The 20,642-nt window shown below is 39.8% G+C and overlaps 2 protein-coding genes across 4 annotated transcripts; one reads left to right on the forward strand and one right to left on the reverse strand.

Annotated features, from left to right (window-relative positions):
- Positions 1–56: 56 nt before the first annotated feature.
- Positions 57–7,189, reverse strand: parp9 (poly(ADP-ribose) polymerase family member 9). Of its 3 annotated transcripts, none has more exons than XM_020090131.2 (8): positions 7,049–7,189; positions 4,202–5,091; positions 3,787–3,987; positions 3,235–3,450; positions 3,038–3,098; positions 2,223–2,695; positions 1,968–2,127; positions 57–1,330 (listed from the first exon to the last, which is right to left on the reverse strand). In XM_020090131.2, exons 2-8 carry the CDS (start codon positions 5,084–5,086, stop codon positions 1,062–1,064), a joined length of 2,265 nt encoding a protein of 754 aa, XP_019945690.2. In that variant the 5' UTR covers positions 5,087–5,091; positions 7,049–7,189; the 3' UTR covers positions 57–1,061. The 3 variants fall into 3 exon arrangements, with proteins under 3 accessions (XP_019945690.2, XP_019945691.2, XP_069389112.1); XM_020090132.2 differs by lacking the exon at positions 7,049–7,189 and adding an exon at positions 6,879–7,018; XM_069533011.1 differs by lacking the exon at positions 7,049–7,189 and adding an exon at positions 6,787–6,884.
- On the forward strand, positions 7,028–20,580 carry LOC109631109 (protein mono-ADP-ribosyltransferase PARP14-like). Its single transcript, XM_069533009.1, has 17 exons — positions 7,028–7,202; positions 7,328–7,443; positions 8,439–8,475; positions 9,603–9,833; positions 10,979–11,203; positions 11,333–13,569; positions 14,180–14,410; positions 14,661–14,879; positions 15,091–15,169; positions 15,420–15,566; positions 15,666–15,728; positions 16,060–16,236; positions 16,487–16,705; positions 16,912–17,526; positions 17,738–17,871; positions 18,786–18,960; positions 19,182–20,580. Exons 1-17 carry the CDS (start codon positions 7,028–7,030, stop codon positions 19,463–19,465), a joined length of 5,364 nt encoding a protein of 1,787 aa, XP_069389110.1. The 3' UTR covers positions 19,466–20,580.
- The last annotated feature ends 62 nt before the right edge of the window (positions 20,581–20,642 follow it).

Consider the following 20,642-nt stretch of genomic DNA (forward strand, 5'->3'; position numbering starts at 1 on the left):
TCTGTGAAGTGGTGAAAACAAACCATCTTCAAAATAAACAAAGAGGACGAGTAAAATGTTTTTAAATTTGTTTAATTTTGAAATCACTGTCGGGCACATTACATCTCCCCCTCAGGGTCCATCCAAATATTGTTGATTTTCTTCTTCCTGATTTTTGAAAGTCACCACCATTAGTCCATGAGCATTTTACAATTAGGTTACAATTTTCTTTGTTGTTTGTAATAAGACAACAAACTACTTCCCTTTACACTTGATGTTAGAGTGTTTCTCAAATCGAAGTGGAATAAGATCTATGTCAGTATATAATCATGGTAACACTTTACATTAGGGAACACATATCAACCATTAACACATTCCTTATAAGCATGGATATTAGAGGCATATTGGCTCTTTATTAGTCATTATAAAGCACTTATTAATGCCTTATTTTTAATGACCTTATTCTGCAACTACTCCATTAATTAACAGTTTTCCCTTAATAACCTCCTAATTACTGCTTATTGATAGTAAGTAAGGAAGTTGTTGTACATGAATTACAATTGCTTGGATATGTTCACTTTGTGTGTTCCCTAATATAAAGTGTTACTATAATCATTACTAATATTTTTGTATATATGGTACAATGAGTTATCACTAAAGGAAAATGACGAGATGATTTAAGGTCAATATTTCTGCCATAACACAGTGCATTTTTAAATCAGAGTCAGTGATTGTTTTACAGATGATTGTGCTATATAGTAATATAACTGATGCTGTGAAGAATACATGCAAATCCCACAAAAAGATACAAACTTCAACTGGAAAGAATTAAACACTTAACTTCAAACTTTCAAGCTGCAGTTCAGCTTCAACATTGACAAACCTGTAATTCCTCTGTGATATTGTGGCACTGGTCTTGTTTATATAGTTTCAAAGAGAAGTGCGAACCGAATTATTTTCTCAGAGTGTTAACATTCGTTAAGAGAGTACTTCAGATCTAGATTAACACTGGAATGATTCTTAAATGTGTAATAGTATCACAGCCCACAGTACATCTGAGGAAAGAGTGGAGAAGTGGTTCTTTAGCCCACCACACAGGTCAGGATGTACTTGGGCAGAGCCTGGTAACCACTGAATATGACAGAGATGTCAGGTCCTCCACTCACACTGCTGATCATTTGGGAGTTTGTCCCCATAACTGGTAGAATGAGACCTGGTCTGCCAGGGGTGGAGTTTCCTGTCAGCACTTCGGCCTCCACCAAGTACACGTACTTCTCATTGTGATTCTTCCACACTTCCATGGCTTTCCTCGCGGTGCCAGCAAAGTAGATACCCTCTCCATAAGCTGGGTCTGTTTACAGAGGAACACAAAAAACTGGTTATAATCTATGACCACATTCAGACCTGCTTCTACCGTCCATCCTGAGAGATCTGATTACAAGTGGTCAGCGCTAGGTACAGGTCTGATTGAACTAAAAAGCATTCAGAGATGCCATCACTCAAACTGCATTTGTTGATGGTCTGAGATGTATGTGGCAACAATCTTTTAGTTGTGTGAACGCAAATGCATCCTGGGCCACCAGCTGACGTCCTCTGACCTGCTACAGTTTAAACATACTGTAACACTTCTCAGTGTCCATATGTGGATGTTTGTAGCCACAGCCACAAAGTCTACTTTGATCACACTGATCACCATGGAATGACCTTTATTCAGTCAGTCCGCTCGTTCTCCCTCGCTCGCAGACACGCGTGTTGACACAAAAGACTTTATGATTTGCCAGGTGTGAGCACAAGCACTCTGAGCTGTGCACTTGTGATCTGGTCCCTCAGGACAGATGTTAATAAGAGGTCTGAACAGGGCTTTTGTCTTAATTTATATCCTTTCTTCTCTACATTTGATGTTCTGAATCCATAAAAGCATAGTTCCACTCAGCATCATTTACCTAAAAGGCAATTCAAATTGGGTTACAGAGTCAAATGCGTCATACCTGCAGGTGGTGCGTACTCTGCATGGAATCCAACATGGCTGACCATCTCGCAGAACTGTGCAGGTATGCACTGAAACATGGTTTGAGGAGTGAAGCATTGTAGCTGTTTTTTCTTCTCTTCAAACATCATCTTCAGCGTCGGGTTCGCCACTTTCTCCAACTAGATACAATAAAATCTACCTGAGTCAAGCAGTGGTGAACAAGAAGACATAAGATATGAGGCACTTCCAGCAGAGACAGTAACACATACTGTACCTTCAACATGTGCAGCCCCTCCTTTTTGAGAACAGACGATTTTTTTGAGAACGTATCATTGAAATTATCAACTGGCGTTCTTTCAAAGGTCACCTTCTCGGTGGAGAATGGGAGCATGGCGCGCTCTTCCTCTCGGACGAATTCCCTCTGGATGTTACAGAGCATGGCCTCCACCTGCAAGGCTGCCACGACAATATCCTCACATGAATCCCCGTACACTGTTATGTCTGCATGACCTTTGTCAAAGGACTCCTCGATGTCGATGGTCTTTTGGCTCGACAAATGGGCCAGCTTTAGATGTTCCTGCTCGCCAAAGTGCTGAATGAAGTTGTTACGGATGGTGACGGTGTCAGAGGATTTGAAAAGGCCGCGGAGCCATTGTTCAGCCTCGAAAATCGACTCAGAGCTGCCATGCAGGCTGATCTGCGGAGCGGCAGGTTTGCCGTCCGGGAGGTTATCTCTATGCTCCAACTCTGATGGAGAAGACATACAGGTAACAATCACTGCCACAATTCAGGATCGGCTGCTTTTTTAGTGATACAGAAATAGGATTAATCAAACATGCATCCTCACTGTACGGATGATTTTTACATTTGCTGTCCTACACTAGCATAACCCCAGTCTTATTCAAGAACAAAGTCAATTTATCAATCTAGTGAAAAGAAAAACCCCACAGAAGCAAATCTTTGTATGACTTTAATTACTGCAAATATGGGAAGTACATTTCTTCTTCTATTACTCTCGGCAAAATACATGAATACTTGTGATGTCACCTTTTTGTGCAGGTAGTGTTAATATAAATATGGTGTTGTTACCCTGTGTAAAGCCAGGTTTCGATGCTTTTTGAGGGAGAGATCTCATCGCTTCCTCAAAAGCCTGGAAAGACAAAGTCATCAAGTCATCTTTCTATCACCATTACTGTCAAGGCGTCTCTATTCAAGCCGCCTTCAGGGACACACATACACGCAGTAATATTGTTCTAATATCAGGAAAGCATTTTTTGCAATACAACCTTATATGTGTCTTTGTCCAATGGAAATATGACAAAGTGAACTTCCAAGGCTTGGGGGGACTTCTTGGCAAAGTCCTCCACTGCAGCTGACATGATCTGGGCAACTTCTGTTTTACTAAAGCCGAGGCCTCCAGTGCCGATGGCGGGGAAGGAAATCGACCTGTGATTATTTGAGACTGCGATATATAGGCAGTCCAGGACTGACTTGAAAAGGACCTGTAATTAATGAACAAAGAGACAGACAAATATTACAGAAGAATCTTAACAGTTTATATGCAGTATATTAATATTTTCCTGCTCACCAGAACATATATTTATCTCTCAGTTCAGCTATTGTTTTGATATCACCCTTTTAGCGAGCTGTTTTTAATGCTACTTAGACTATGTGCTCTCTGGATATACCACAGAGAAATGATCTCTTCCAAATTGTGCAGGATATTTTTTCAATGTGAAAACTTTAGTCTAAATGACATCATTTGTACTTTTAGATTTAGAATTAATATTACACATGACGATTTCATATTTTCTTTTTTTACTTATCGTACGACCTACCGCCCGTGTTGCACTGCAAAAAGTGTGAAACACCTCTTTACATTGCAGGGAGTAGCCTTTTGTTACGATCACACTTCCGTTTTTCTTGTTTCTGCAAAGCTCCTGTTGCAATCCATGACCTGCTTTCTTCAATAAAGCTTTGGAGATGACACCGTATCCCAGGTCTCTGTCTGCTGATGCAGTGTTTACGATGACATCTGTCTGAAGGGATCCAACAACAATAAACAAGGTGAATGAAAATACCCCAAAAAACACAGATTAGAAAATACCCTCCTTGGCAAATCAAGAAAGAATTTGTAAATTTTTCTCATTACAAATATTTGTCTGTCTTCCAGTTGCATGTATCACATGACTATTCTGGTCTGATCATGATCGAATCATGATCAAACAATGAAGACAGATGTCAGATTCATACCTCCTGTTCCTCAATTTTACCCCACTTCAGTGTCAGTTGGACAGCTCCAATCTGGACCGTAGAAGTGGAGTTTTTGGCAGCTCCTGCTCCAGCTCCTGCTCCTGCTCCTGCTACCTTGCTGTACAGTTTGGGGGAAAATATCTCACAACAGGCCCTCTCCATTTCATTCACCGAAGGGTCATCGTTGTTGACAAGGAGGATCTCCTCAGGAAGATGTCCGTAAGAGTTCTTGTCATAGTACTCTTTCACAGTTGACACGATGGTGTTCGCACAGACTGGCAGGGGGAAGTTGAACAGTCCCGAGCTTATAGCAGGAATGGCGACGTTCTTCAGGTTGTTTTCTTTAACCTTGTCCAGAATGCTTGTGATGGTCCTCTTCAACAGCTGATTAGCCTGATTAACTTCAGACTGTGTTGGATATAATGGTAAGCAAGGGCCCACAGCATGAATGATCTTCTTACATGGTAGTAATCCAGCACCACAGACAATTGCATCTCCTGTTTTCAGTTCCCCCATCCGTCTGATGTAGTCATCACTTTCCTTTTGGATCTGCTGACCACCCACGCGGGACAGAACTTGAGCGAGGCCGCCATAGTGTTGAAGCCTAATGTTTGCAGCATTCACGACTGCATCCACGCGAACATTGGCGAGATCGTCCTTCCACACAGATAACTTGATGCCTCCACGCAGCACGCCACCAAACTTCTTCTCTGGAACAAAGGTTTTCTGCTGCTGCACAAAGGTCGGAACACTTTCAGAAGCCACATGCGCAAAGATGGCCGTGCATCCGAATTTGCTCTGGAGGATGTCGCTCAGGGCCGGTCCACACTGCCTCACAATGTTGACTGAAGGCCCTTGAAGAGTGATATCCAACTTACTGGCCATGGTTCCTAAATAGAGCCATGAAAAAAAGTAAGTTTGTGTGAGTAAATCATACAAAGACATTAGTGGCAAATATATTTGATACTTGGCATTGTCACGCGTACTTTCGATCATCTCTAGTAATCATCCTTTCACTATACTTATACATACTTATATTCCCCATAATGTTCTGTTTTGCATATTAATTCCACATCTCTCTTTATATATATTTATTTATACTTATATATAAAGAGTGCTAGGATGTAGTGGAGAACATTGACTCCATTACTGTAATCATTTTTCATGAATATATTCTGCACTTAACATAAGTAGATTTATTTTTGCCTAGTTTTAATTTTTACTCTACTACATGTATCAGCAAATATATGTAATTTCTACTCCACTATATTTTTGCAATGCATTGAGTTATACTGTATGTTCACATTGTTTTTCTTTATTCTTATAAGTAATCAATAACAATGGGGGAATTGGTCCATCGATCTATTCAGATTGGACAGTATCAATAAGTATGTTTAAAAGCACGTAATTACTCACTTTTACTCAAGTAGGATTGTTGATGTGTAACTCCTACATTGAGTACATTATGTCGATTTATTTGTACTTCTACCAAAGACTTAGGAAGTGGGTGTACTGAGGAGGGCTGCAGCACCTCCTACTGGCAAACAACTGTAGCTGCAATGCAACATTTTCCAAACATCAATAAAATACTTAATTTCTCAATTTCATTTTCTGGAGTAATGTTTTCCTTCTTTAATTTAATTTTGAGCATTCAGTATATTTGAGATATATTATGGACTCTGATGCACAAATGTAGAATTTGTCCTCGATGTAGACAATAGACTGAAACTGAAATGACTGCAGCTTTTAATGGTGGAAAAAGTGGGTTAGACATTTCTCAAAAAATATCTGATTATATTATTTTACTTTACTTTCCTCACAAGGTCCCACTGATATAGATGATATCTAGTGTATGGGAGTCCTGATTATGATGAGCATGATTTAATTTGAATTAAAATCAATTCAAAAATCAAGAATAGTACAAGTACAATATATTCAGTATTTTGTACTTCCTGAACTGGGGGATCCCATAGTACATTTCCAGCAACTACAAACAATTGCTGCTTTCTATCACTCCAGTAGAGGGAGACAGAGGCCACTAATGTGCTGTATCATAAATGAAAGTTACATTTACTTGATTGAAAACAGAAAAAAAGTGGGAAAAACAATGTTCGAAATGAAAAGCTATTTCCCCCAGGAGATATTCGTAATGTTGCGTGACTTTAGTATCTAGTAGGGAAAACGTGGACAAGTGCTGTTTTCTTTCACTCCACTAGAGGGAGACATAGATCAGTTGTACTTCAGCAAACATTAAAGTTATGCTATATTCTGAGAAAAAGAAAAACAGAGTCAAGTTTAAAAACGATCCAGATAGAAAACAAAACGGTTTAAAGTTAAACCACTTCCATCACCCTGAGATAATCTTACTGATGTCTAACTACTGTCCACATTCACCCTCTGGTACACTCGCAGCGTTCATACAAGTTGAAGTTGGTTAAAGTTGAGCAACTGAACTAACTGGTGGACATTCATCGGTGCATGGTTGTTTCATTCTGTCTACGTTTCCTCGGACAATGGCGGAGGAAGTTTCTGCACGAATTAATCCGCCATTTTTTTTTAAAATCTCGACCTGACGGATCACGCACCTGTCCGTTAACGTTGGTTCAATGTCGACGTTAAGAGATGAAGTTTACAGAGTAAAACAAAGAGGATTGTGCTGAGAGTAAAACACACTCACCTACTCAGTCCGGGAAAGTACCGAGGGGGGAGGCAGAAAGCGAAAGTAAAAAGCAGACTCGCCCTTATATAAGCCAACTGTTGTTTTTCCCAAGAAACAAAACTGAAAGTAATACGGGCGAGACGGCAGAAGGAGCCTGGTCCGCAGCCATGGCTGACGCGTATTCTTACCCTCTGCTCGTCGAGCTGGAAGAAAACAAAATCCCGAAAATAAAGATCAAGCTGCTGAAGTACTTCAACAGCAAGAAGTCCTGCGGAGGAGACTGCGAGGTCGACTACGTGAATGGCAGCAAGACGGCGGTGCTGCGCTTCCGCACAGAGCAAGGTGGGCTCCGTCTAAGGCCTGGACTCAAACTAAAGAAATAAAAAGAGTGATGTGACATCCTCCGTCATAACAATGAATCCCTCTTCTTCTGTTTCTTCTCTTCTTCTTCTCTTCTCCACTCACAGACCAGAAAAATGTGCTGAGGAAAGAGTCGCACCAGATCCAGGCGGATAAAGTTGTTCTGAACATGACAGTTCGATTCCCCCCAGATGAGAAAACAGCAGCAGCATCATCATCTCAGGTAAACGAGTTACAATCAAATGCTCTTTATATATTCTATGATCAAATGTCAGGAGTTGTCCATCACATCACAGTAAGTCCATCACATGCAGCAGAAGAAGTGGGTGTAAAGTCCCTGTGTGTGTGCATCCTGTAGAAAGAGGTGTGAAAGTACTTCTACAGACCTCTTGAGCTAGTGAGCTGTTTGGGAGATCACAGAGCAAAAGGGGAAAAAAACTTAATTTCACTCTCTGTCTTAGCCTCAAATAAAATGTGTATATTTCTCTCTATATATTCTCAACCCATCCTCCTTCTTTCAAGCAAGAACTTAGTGAGAGTACTGTAGGGGAGTAGGCTGGGACCATATGACAAAAGATTATACCAAGATATACATTTTCATATCAATTGATGGTGATCATTATCACGATGAATGTCACATTATTATTAATGTGTTTAATTTATGATTATTGCTTGTGAGGGAAGTTTGTGGTTGTAATCTACGTCATAAGGAGAAAAGGGTCTGATCCAGGGGCAGGTCCAACCTGGATTGTTTTATATAAATTATTTATAAATAAAGATATTATCATTAATTTTCCCCCCAGGATTTTTCGGAATACTCAATGTGCTTGAACAATTTTCAAAATATATTCAAAGATGTGTGGCTTTGAATCAAAGCTATATATAACCGTAAACAAGGAATGACTTACATGTGACATCACTGAATCAGGAATTGTGCATGGATGTTGGACTTTTAACTGACCCCTCTTTGTAAATTGAGGTTGCTTCATCATCCCTGATTTAGAAAAGTCCTAGATCTGCCACAGGAGCAGAGAATGTTGGAAGGTGGTAATTAAACAAGTGACAGGACTTTCTGTGATGTTTTCTTGACACGGTTGATAATTGAATGAGCGTATAACTTGTCAGATTGGACATGTAGGGCACTGTATGAAACTGGTTACACAAGAAGCCAAATTAAAACACAGTTGTGACTTAAATCATTTGTTTGTGTGCTGTCAGGAACAGGAAGGTCCATCTGATAAAGTCAACAAGACATGTAAGTAACACCAGTATGTGTCTCACTCTGTTTGTTTGTTCTAGATACATTTACTCAGACTTGCAGTGCGACACACACACACACACACACACACGTGCCTCATGTTCTGTGGTTAAAAAAATTGGTCAAATTGTATCAATATACATTGATCTTTTTTTAAATATTTCTATCGATGAAAATTCTGTTGATATTGATACTGTTTAATACCCAGCTCTAATTTCTTGTCTATGTTTAACAACTCAAACCAATTTTGAAAAACATACCACTCTGTTCCACTTTAGTCCTTGATTTTCTTTGGCCCTTGTTCAAAAATAAAGTTAGTTTCAGTTTTGCTTCTCCCTTTTTCTCCCACTCTCTTTCACTCTCTCCTTTTTCTTTTGCTTAGTTGTAGCATATTTGGGTTGATGGTCAGGTTTCATGTGAACCTTAATAACATGAAATTAAATTAGCACAGCCCAATAGTGTCCAACTTGTTTGAAATCGTGATCCATCAGAAAAAAAAAAAAAAAAAAAAATCTTAGTGAAGTGTTTCATCTTAATCGTACAAATTGTTGTTATCTTAACCACAGAATGGGCCCTTTGTACTTAAATACGGAGGCCGCCATAGTTTTTGACAGTAGTCCAAACTGGACAAACTAAACACCTTTTGACTTTTTATGACAACTAAAAGATACCAAAGGTTTCCTTTTAGTTTTTCTACGGATTTTATCCGCCTGGCCTCTCACTATGAAGTCCATAGAGAAAAATTAGATGTGTGAACGCAGTAGGGTTTCCCCCACTGGATTCACCACGAGCAACAAAAAGAAAACAAATTTGGTGATAAGAGCTGACAACGGTGCAGAGGTGCTTTCAACAAAACCACCTGATCTACACGTGGAGTTAATACATCACTTATTGCCTCTGTCTGCTGCACCCGGCTGCTCCACCTCTCGCCTGAATAAAGCAAATTTGTTGCCATTGTGAATGCGTCTGTGCTAAAAAAAACCTGGAGGTCATGTCTGAAACAGCTTATGAGCTAACACCCAGAATAAGCCTCCCACAAATAAGACATTTCGTTTTTTGTTACTTTATTATCTTACTTCATCAAGAAATGTGCGTTCACTCACTTAATCTTCATCAACTCACAGCTGCAGCCAAAGTTCAGACGGAGGCCAAAGGCAGAGACGATGCAGCAGCAGATGAAACGCTGTGTTCCACCTCGGCTGTTTTAGGGAATATTCCAAAAGAACTGAGCCTGGAGTTTTTGGAGATGTTGGTGGAGAATGTTTTAAAGGATCCCAAATCCCCATCTGCCTCATTCACGTTGGAAATCATTCATGGCATCTCCTCTGTTGTGGTTACTTTCCAGAGTGGAAAAGGTATTCATTTACTGTGTGTGTTGTGTGTGTATGCGTGTAATTATAGTTCCAAAAAACACAACTTGTACAGAGGTTTCCTTTAAATTAAGTGCAGTGTATATGCCAAATCCTACTTTATTGATGCATGCTTACAATAGAACCTGAAAAAGTTATCATTCAATCACCAATTCATATTAAATTGAATTGAGTTAGAGTTTTCTTGTGAACAGTTATTGTAAAAGATTTGATGTTTTTCTCAAAACATGTATTGTATGAACCCTAAACTTCTCCTTGGCAACAATGTTGATGCCATTTTATGAAAGGTTTATAAGGGCCATACTGAAGAATAAAGATTTTGAGAATATGTTGTGATATCACGAGAATAAAGGTGTAATTTAATTGCTGAAAGGAGCTTATGAAATCCATTTGAATATCACACAGTTGTAACCAACAATTTACTGTTGACCACTACCAAGGATTTTCTTCTCCACAAAAAAGGCAATTTCCTTCAAGTGTGTGTGGCCCTTTCTTTGAAATAGACACAGTTTCTGACACAATCTTTTCTAAGTCCTTATACTTACAATAATGTGGTGCTTGTGTGCAGGTGTGATTAAGTAACATAAAACCTAAACTAAAGTATAACTAAATAAGATGCTGCACATTCCTCATTTTAAAGGTGTGTAAGATTTAGGTGAAAGGGATTTTTCTCAGAAGTTGCATATAATATAATCCTAGTGATGTTTTCACTCTTGTGTTTCATCTAAGTTATATGAATTGTTGTTTTCTTAACCATAGAATGGGCCTTTTGTATTTAAATACAGAGGCTGCCATAGTTTTATACAGACATCCAAACTGGACAAACAAAAGCCTTTTGAGTTTTCATGACAACTGAAGTTCACCACAGGTTCTCTCTCATGTTTGGAAGGGGAGGGTGAGATGAAGGGTATTCAGCTGCAACATGCAACTTCACCACTAGATATCACCAAATTCATTCATTAAATTAAAACTTTTTCTCATGATACTGCGACTTAATTCTTGTTCAATTTAGATTTCATTGCCATCATAACACTACTTTATTCTTAGACATTTCTTTCCCACTATAAATGTACATATAACTCCATCGTAGGTTATTGCCTAACTTTCTGATTTTTTTCACTATCCCACAGAAAGCACTGACTTTGTGGCAAGATGCCCTAAAAACAGGATGTTCGCAAGTAAGGGATTGTCAGTCCAGCCTCTTGAAGTCACAAAGCAAGTTGTGGTGGAAGACATCCAAAATTTAAATGAAGATCTTCTCTACCTGTATTTCGAGAATGCTGGTGGGGATGTGGAAAATGTTCTGCTTAATGAAGTGGAACAGTTTGCACTCATCACCTTCAAAGACAATCAAGGTAACACAGTTATAGTGCACATTGAATATTAACATGTCCGTATAAATGCAGTACAATGATAATCAGAGATTTACAGCTTTATATCAATTCTGGACAATTTGACAGTCAATGTAATATTTCTTTCTATAGCTGTTCAGAAAGTCATGAAGAAGAAGCATCACATCAAACAGGAAGAGATCAAAGTTTATCCTTTCTATTCCTCTTTGGGAGCAGCCCTCTACGGCAAAGACAGGCCCTCCTTAAAACTCCCTGCAGCTGTCTATGAACCCATTGACAATGCTGTGTGGAGATACCTGAATGACCATAAATCAGCAGCAGAGTCCATTCACAGGGACTTAGCTAAAAACTTTTGTAATGTAAAACTCGAAGGATCTGCTGTGTGCTTGAGCCCAGTAGTTTCAATTCTTCGGCAAAAAGATGCCAAAGCCATCATTGAAGAGTGGAGGGGTAGAGTGAAGTCAGCCTTTGCACAAGCTATGTTGAAATTCAAATCCCTGAAGTTTCAGCCAGATTCAGAGGTATGGGAAGAGTGTGTGGGGAATATCAGACAAATGCTTCAGAATCAGGATGTGGATTTAGTGCCAGATAAAGCCAGTGGCATCTTGTCAGTAGTTGGCTTTGTGGATGATGTAAATAAACTTGAGGAAAGTGTTTGTGAAGCCATCAACAAAATTGTCAGAAGGGTGCAAAGGGAGAAAGCGACGAAGACCCAAGTCATCAAAGTGTCACCATCAATATTCCACCTTCTCTATCAAGATGGTCTTCAGGACAAATTGCAACGTTTGTACCCAGAACTGAAAATGACATTCAGAAAAGACAATCCAGGTGTGATTGTAACTGGTTTGAGCGAGGAGATTATGGAAGTAGATAAAGTGATTCGTGAAGCAATATGTGGATTAAAACGATTGAATTTGGAAATGGATAAATCAGTGCTTGACTTGCTGAGGTTAGAAGAGCAAGATGAGCTTACAAATGCTTTGCTGATATCTTACGGCATAAATGCAGCATTTGACATCGATGCACACAGAGTGGAGCTCCTTGCTATTTCTGACAGAGATCTGACTGCAGCTGAAGACCATCTGGAAAAGCTTTTAATGTCTCAGAACATCGATGTTGAAGATAGCAGTGTCCTGGCGACATCGGCGTGGCAGGATCTGGTCTCACAATTACAAGATGCCAACAGCAAGTCATGCAGGAGACTCCAGATCTTCTGCACTGGTCAACAAGTTGTTGTGAGTGGCCACAAGAGTAATGTAATGAAAGTCAGCGGTGAGCTTGAATACTTCTTGACGCAGAATGCCCAAGTTGAAGAAAGTGTTGATGTCAAGACCAATGCAATCATTAAGTACATTCAAAAATGCAAAACATCTTGTTTGGAGCAAGTCAAAGACAAAGTGACAGTGTCTTTCAGAAACGATTCCATCTGTCTCAATGGTTCCAGAGTTGATGTCACACATTGCAAGACCTCAGTTGAAAACCTGGTCCAGTCTTTGCTCTTTGAAAGTGTAAACATCACCAAACCTGGGGTGAAGAAGTTCTTTAGGGATAAAGAAACTATGTATGTCACCTCACTGTTGTCTGACACTGGCAGCTTGGTCCAACTAGTTGATGAGACCAGTGGTGGGCAGGATGATTTTGCCAACAGCCGTGGACCAAACCCTGTTTATCAGCTTCAGACATCTGATGGTGTGGAAATAGCTGTTTGTAAGGCAGATATGTGCAGTTACCCAGTGCACGCAGTTGTCACTTCTGTTAATCAGCAGCTGCAACACAACAGGGGTCTAGGGGCAGCACTATTGAATGCTGCTGGTCCTCAGTTGCAGGTTGAATGCGACAAAATAATTAACCTGAGAGGACAGCTCAAGCCTGGAGACTGTGTCATTAGTAATGCTGGAGGACAGCTTTGTTGCAAAAAGATTATCCATGCATTTGGACCTGTGTTTGATCCATCTATACCTCAGAAGTCTCTGGCACAGTTGAAAAGAGCTGTTAAAGGAAGCCTGGAACTTGCTGAAAAGCATGGCTGCATCACTGTGGCACTGCCGACCATCAGTAGAACCAAAGGCTTTCCTCTTGATGTGTGTGCACTGACCATCGTCAAAGCAGTGAAGGAACACTGTGATGAGAAATATAATGACAACACCTTGAAGAAGATCCATTTGGTGAACAATGAAGATGCTGCTGTTCAGGCTATGGAGAAAGCTGTCAAAAACGAATTTGGAAATGGTGGTGTCAGTCTTCAAACAACATCTCCAAGTCTGACATATGCTAAATCTACCTCATCTGACCCAAACTGCTTGGGTCAAGTGACAACCACAGAAGGCTTGAATATCACTCTCACTAAAGGAAACATCGAGAATGCCACGGTAATTCGAATTTTTTATTTTTCTAGTTAAAAATGCTGACAGAGTGACGACAAAATACTAGAATGGAATTAAAGCTAGGGTTGGTAAGCATGAAAAAGCCAACAAGAGCAGACTACACTATGAAAATATGCAACCAATACATCCCACCCCCTCTTATTGGCCTTCTCATCAAACCAACGCCCCAAATCACATGAACGTGCACTCACTGACAACTAGAAGCTGGTTCTGGCTATCTTCTCTGCTTCAGCCGTGTAGGTCTCTCTGGCTGAAGACTCTAGTTATGTGCACTGAGAGCATGGGCAGGGTGCATACTGGCAGCTGGTTAGTGACAGACCGGTACACCAGCCTGTGGTGTCATTTCATTTCATTATCAGTGATCCCGTCCGATTGAAATTATTGGTTGTGTTTATTACAGTCCCTCAAGAACCACAGAAACTTGGGACATGCTTTTTTGATTTTCAAATGGCTATCAGGATGTGAAGAGGATTTCAACAAGCAACTTACCAACCCTACCTTTAAATACTGACCAATTGCTCAGACTAACTCTCAGACTTTTTGTCTGATAAGGATGATGTTAAATGAAGAACTAATAACATTTTGTTTTTCTTAGACTGAGGTGATTGTGAACACTGTGCCAACGGATCTTTCACTGAACAACGGGGCAGTTTCAAATGCAATACTGCGCGCAGCTGGACCCAAACTTCAGCAGTTGATAAATGCACAGAAGGCCAAAGGAAATATTGGCGAGATCATTGTGACAGACGGCTGCCAACTGAAGAGCAAGAAAGTCTTTCATGCAATTGCACCTTCATGGACCAAGGGACAAGGCGCAACTGAAAAGGCAACATGCTCTAAAATGCGTAGTCTGTGTTTAATACTGTATCATATGAAACATGCCTCAGATATACCACTTTTCCTGCTTTTGTTTTACTGAATGTGATGTTTTACATCATCCAGCTAAATCTACTGCATACATTCCTTTTAGGATTATACTCTATTATACTTCTAATTATATTTAAATTGCATGTAAGTGTATGCAGCAGCCTTGTAAACATTCAGTATACGGTACTTCATCAATGCTTTCCTTACAGGTCTTGAGTGCCATTTTCAAGAATTGCTTGGACAAGGCAGAGGACACTGGCCTGACCTCCATTGCTTTACCTGCTGTCGGCACTGGAAACCTTGGTTTCCCAAGAGACCTAGTCGCCTCTTTGATGTTGACTGAAATCTCAGCGTTTAGCATGAAAAAACCTAAACACCTGAAGGAGGTTGTCATTGTCCTTTACGCAGGCGATGTGCAGACTATCCAGGTAAGGAAATAGAAGAAGCTTTGTAGTAGTTTTGGGTTATTTTCACTGAGAAATTAACTGAATGACAGATCCGCGATATCAACCAGTTCACAAAGAGGCTGTGTCAGTAATGTCCATGTTTGTGAAAATCTGCTCTTGTTATGTTTTTGTGATGTACTGATAATATTGGTGAGTTCTTTGGTGGAAGATATTGGTCTGATTCTCTCTACAGGCCTTTGGAGATGAATTTGATAAGGAGTTCCCCAGTGCCTCACGTGGTCCAGCATCCACAGGTTCCCCACAAAACACTGGTAGGCAAACATCTATTCAACATTTTATGTGCAGTTAATGTGCAATGCTTTTATAAATGTAATAAAGGATCAAGTTAACAAAAACATCAACAAAACATATTTATTTTGTATAAAGCAAGTAAACCTAAAAATGTATAAAGCTGTGGATTGTATATTTAAAATGATCTGAATGGCTCAGTAATTATCAAATGTATTTTTATTGATTAATTGGTTGATTTGCTTTTTTTTTTCTTCTTTCCACTGCAACAAGGTCCCTTCTCAAATGTTGTCTCGAGCACTGGAATGCATGAGACCAAAATGGGAAGCGTCACCATACATTTGGTCACAGGAGACATAACCAAGGAGACCAGTGAAATCATTGTCAACTCCTCCAATGAAAACTTTTCTCTTCATTCAGGTAAATGACCACAAGAAGAGGAATATTTCAGCTATGCAGAACAAATGAGGTTTTATCCATACACGCTAACATATTAGTTTATGTCTTTTCCACCTCTAGGTGTATCCAAGGCTATTCTAGAGGCAGCTGGTCAGGCTGTTGAAGCAGAGTGCCAAGCCCTTGGTAATGAAACATTTACTAAAAACTGTTATGACACTGTAACCCTGACTTGCCACAGTTAAACAATTTTCTAGCTGTGATAACTATCACAATAAATGAAACAATACTTAAAGTGCTCTAGATTATAATGAAATAATTATGTATTTAAAGGTTCAGTGTGTAGAATTTAGTGACATCTAGAGGTAAAGTGTCATGTTGACTTTTAACCCTGTTCTGTTCCACATCATAGCACAAGATTTGTATGAAAAGAAGTGTGGCCTGAATGCAAACACATAATGCACACAGATGATTGTCGTGGTCCAAAGTCCTTCAAATCCATTGTCTTCACCCTCAGGTGCCCAGCTCAACCCAGGCATGATAATGACCAATCCAGGTAACCTAAGGTGTAAGAAGATCCTCCACGTGATCGGACGGAGCGACCCAGTAAAAATCAGAGCGGTTGTGAAAGATGCACTTCAGTTGTGTGTGAAAAATGGCTATGCCTCTGTCTCATTTCCTGCCATTGGCACTGGTGAGTCTGGAGTATATTGTATGGAAAGTCCCCAAGCCTATCTAAACTTAAAAATCATACAGTGTTTATTGCAATTTTAGGGTTTGAAACCAACTTAGAGATGATTTCATTGAATGTTTGTGTTTATACATGAATTCTATTGATTCAGAGAGAATGAACAGTTGTGGTTTTTCAATGTGTGTTTTTACAAGTGACGATACCTGCACTGCCTTGTGCTGCTGTCAACTTTGATTATGCTCTACCATCTCAGGTCAAGGCAAAGTGCAGGCAAGACAAGTGGCAGATGCCATGTTAGATGCAGTGATCGATGTGTTGAGCCAATCCACTCATGGCTCCCTGAAGACAATTCGGATAGTTATTTTCCAACCACCGATGCTGAAAGACTTCCACAGCAGTATGCAACACAGAGGACAAAGCGCTGACAGTAAACCCAATGATAAGGATAGTGGGTGGTGGAGCAAACTCAAATGTAAGTACAGAACTGGGCTGTTACTTTTTCTAAATATCAAATTTGAATGAAAAGCTGATTGTGAGCACCCACTGTTGGATCATGAGGCAAACTACTTCACACAGTTTGATGAGCTTCTAGACTGTATATTTTGAAATCCAACAGGTTATTACAGTTTGAATATGAACCCCATGTTCGAATAAATTACATGAAATTTATTCTCACAGCATTATTTGGGAGTGGAACTGCTGACAAGCCACAGAAAGATGGAGACTTTGTCATCAAGGCGGTGGCAGTCGACCCGGCTTGCTTCCACATCTGCGGCGACACACAGGCCAAAGTGGACTCAGCCAAGCGGTGGATCAATGATCTGATTACCAAAGATCAAAACACAAATGCCATTTTAGACACAGCCATCCTCAGCTTTTCCACCACTGACTACCAGCACATTATTGACATCCAGAAGACCGTGGGCGTGAGCATCAGGATCGAAAGCAAGCAAGGCCAAGCCTCATTAACAATTGAGGGATTCAGCCAAGATGTACTCAAAGCCACCACAGAGATCCATAGAATGCTGAAAAAAGTGAGGGATGAGGAAGACCTGAAGAAGGGCGTGGAGCTGGCAAGCACAGTTGCGGACTGGCAGTACCAGCAGCAAGGGCTCCGGTATCTAAGCTTTGATCCAGTGACAAACTTCCAGCTTGAGCAAGCATTGCAAAAGAATCTGATAAGTGTAAAAGTCGACGTCCAGGGTCAAGACTACATTGTCACTATGCCAAATGGACCAGCCACCGACAGACAGGGATGCACATTGCAGATAAAGAGAATTGACAAACTGAAAGGTATTTGACTGATTGATGAGAGCGTTCTGTATAAAAAAGATTATAAAGCACTGGTAAAAGTTCCAATATGAAGCTAGAATAATGTGCATTCACATTTAAACCTTTTATTACTGCAAATGATTCATCTGTTTTAGTACAATTTCTCTTTTTGACATCTCTCTCAGACTTTGTAAGCCAAAAACATGATACCCAAAATGTATTTTGTCTCTAGATGAAGTACCCGTGCACTGGGATGCTATGCCACCCAACACTTCGTGTCTGGCTGTCCCAATCCAGGCTGGAACAGCAGAGCACATTGAAGTCCTGAGTCTTTTCCAGGCCTCGTGCAACCGAACTGTTATCAAGGTAGTCCTCATTTAAAGTGCACTGTATTTAAAACATGTTTTAGTGACACTGCTTTGTTACTAGAGCAGAAAGTTTTGTTTGTGAGATGTTTCAAATACCAATGGTTTCCTTCCTGATATCGATTTAACTCCTGTGCATTTAAAAATAACAACATACAGCATATAATTTTTTAACAGTTCTATGTTACTAACCCTGTATGGAAGTGATAAACTCTATCATTGTAAACCCACTGAAAAACAAATACAGAGAGTGAATGTCATAGAACTTCTTTGATTATATTGACAATCATGATACACAAGCCACTCCCCCAAACTCAAATCTTGCATTACACTCCTGGAAAATCACTTCTTCTTTGCTGCCCTAAAAACTGTATTTGTCAGTGGCAGTGGAGTGCAACTGCGAAGAAGTGATTTCCAGTAAAAGAAAATTGCAGTTTTATCTGGGTGAAACTTAAGTCTTACTTGATTATATATGCACAGTGTTAAAATATATTATATAAAACTATTAATGACTCGGTTCTGCAACTCGTAATTTGCCTTTTCTGCTTTTTAAATTGAAGGTTCTTATAGAACAGTTGTGACGCACAAGAAACACTGTTGGTTTTAATGTGGATGATGAAGTGGATCAATAATCTGGCTTCAAATCACAACCTGCATCGTCATTTTCCCATCCCCCAAATATTTCCCTACGCATGGGTCAGAGTTAGTGTACAAGTGCACACATTCTCCTGTCAAGTTTGTTTTCATAGATCCCAACGTTTGCTTGAGAAGTGGCTTACACATCTTTCAGACCCTGTTTAGTGTGTACACAACAGTTATAAATGAACGTCCAATATATAGTTATTAATAGACTTTTAAAATGTGCTTTTGGATCATTTCATAGATTCAGACAATTTACTTTTCCCTCCTGTTCAGATTGAGAGGATCCAGAACCCTATGTTGTGGAAGAGCCTACAGATCAAGAAGCGGGACATTGAGCAGCGAAACGGTCATTCAAACAACGAGAGGCGTCTGTTCCACGGCACCATCGAAGCCATAGTGAACACGATTAATGAACATGGCTTCAACAGGGCTTACGCAGGAAAGAATGGTGAGAAATTTTTGAGGAAAATATGGGACAATGTTTCACCTGACACTTCCTTTACCTTTATTGCTAAACTGAAAATGAAACATTATTAACATTTATAAATCTTGAATGGATGTTCCGAACACTGGTTGTTTTTCAGTTATTTCTTCATATTAACTTCAGCAAATGGCAGATAAATGCTCACAAACTAAAACAAAGCCTTTTTGCTGCTGTTTCATTTTCAGCTGCCTGTTTTGGCAACGGCACATACTTCGCTGTCAACGCCAGCTACTCTGCCCAGGATACATACTCCAAGCCGAATCCAAAAGGGGAAAAATGCATGTACCTCTGTCAAGTGCTGACCGGGGATTACACGCTTGGACAACAAAACATGATCGTACCACCAGCCAAGGGCAACACATCCTTTCAGAAGTACGACAGTGTCGTGGACAACGTGAATAATCCAAGCATGTTCATCATCTTCCATGACACTCAGGCTTATCCTGAGTATTTGATCACATTCCAGTAACAAAACTATGTTCTGACATAACAAAGACCGTATGCTTCAACATTTTGTATTGAGTTAAAAAATGAAATGAGTCTTTGTTTAACATCGGCTGAATAATAGTATTTGTTTTCCCAACTGCTTTAGGGATTTGGTTAAAGAAGTTATTTGGTTATTAAGTAATAGAGTCAGGAATCAGAGCCACAGAGTGCCTTGAAAAATTAACCATAGAATGATCACACAAGGAGAACTTTAACATGAAAAGAAAAGTGAATGATTGCTCACATATTTTTGTTTTTGCCTGTTATGCTTTGTATAATCAAACTGATAATTGAGTGGGGAGAATGATGGACCTGCTCTCCTACAGGATATCATGTGATACAAACAGATTTTGTAATTCAGGTTAGCAATCACTTTTGGTTTTGAGAGTAATAAGGAAGTTGACTGCTGTTCCAATAAACAGGGTGAACAGATAAAAGTTCATATGAGCACACTTGCATGTTAAGCATTTTCTTTATCTGATTTAGACTTGATAAGTCAACCTTTACAGTTGTGTGCATTTTTGTTCAGTTTAAATATTCAAATTAAGATTGCATGATATAATATGTCAAACCCCTCTCCACATTGTTGAGGAATTTTTGTATATTCTCACACATTACTGTATAAGTCACTGTATACCATATTATGTGCATATAGTGACTATTACATTATATCTGTACACAATTAAGAGAAGAGTGCCTGACTAATTCAACAAATCCCCCCTTCTCTCTCTAAACAGTACCCAAGGTCAGGTTATAGATAAACAGTGCATTGTAGTGTCTACGCTTGGAGACATTCATATCTAACTCAGATGCCCCAGACAGAGATGCACCAACTTTAACTCTTGCGTATTACACCCGTATCCAATAGGATGCAAACACCTACATGTTGCATAGAAAGTGAACGCAATTCTAGCCATTCATGGATGTGCTATTAGAATGGGTGACACAAGTAGAGGAAGATATATGGGGATACTGTGTGAGGACATCTTCAGACTTGGGGGTGACAGTTGCTCATGTTACTCTGTTACTGTTTGTATATTGCTGCACCTTCTGGTCTCCTTGATGCATCAAGTCCACATTAAAATCTTCTGCATAAGACATCAGCTGCTGCCTGAGTTCTCCTTTCACCAGCTTCCAGAAAACTTCCATAACAAATTGGC

Source organism: Paralichthys olivaceus, chromosome 10 (assembly GCF_024713975.1).
Source record: "Paralichthys olivaceus isolate ysfri-2021 chromosome 10, ASM2471397v2, whole genome shotgun sequence".
Taxonomy (NCBI): Eukaryota; Metazoa; Chordata; class Actinopteri; order Pleuronectiformes; family Paralichthyidae; genus Paralichthys; species Paralichthys olivaceus.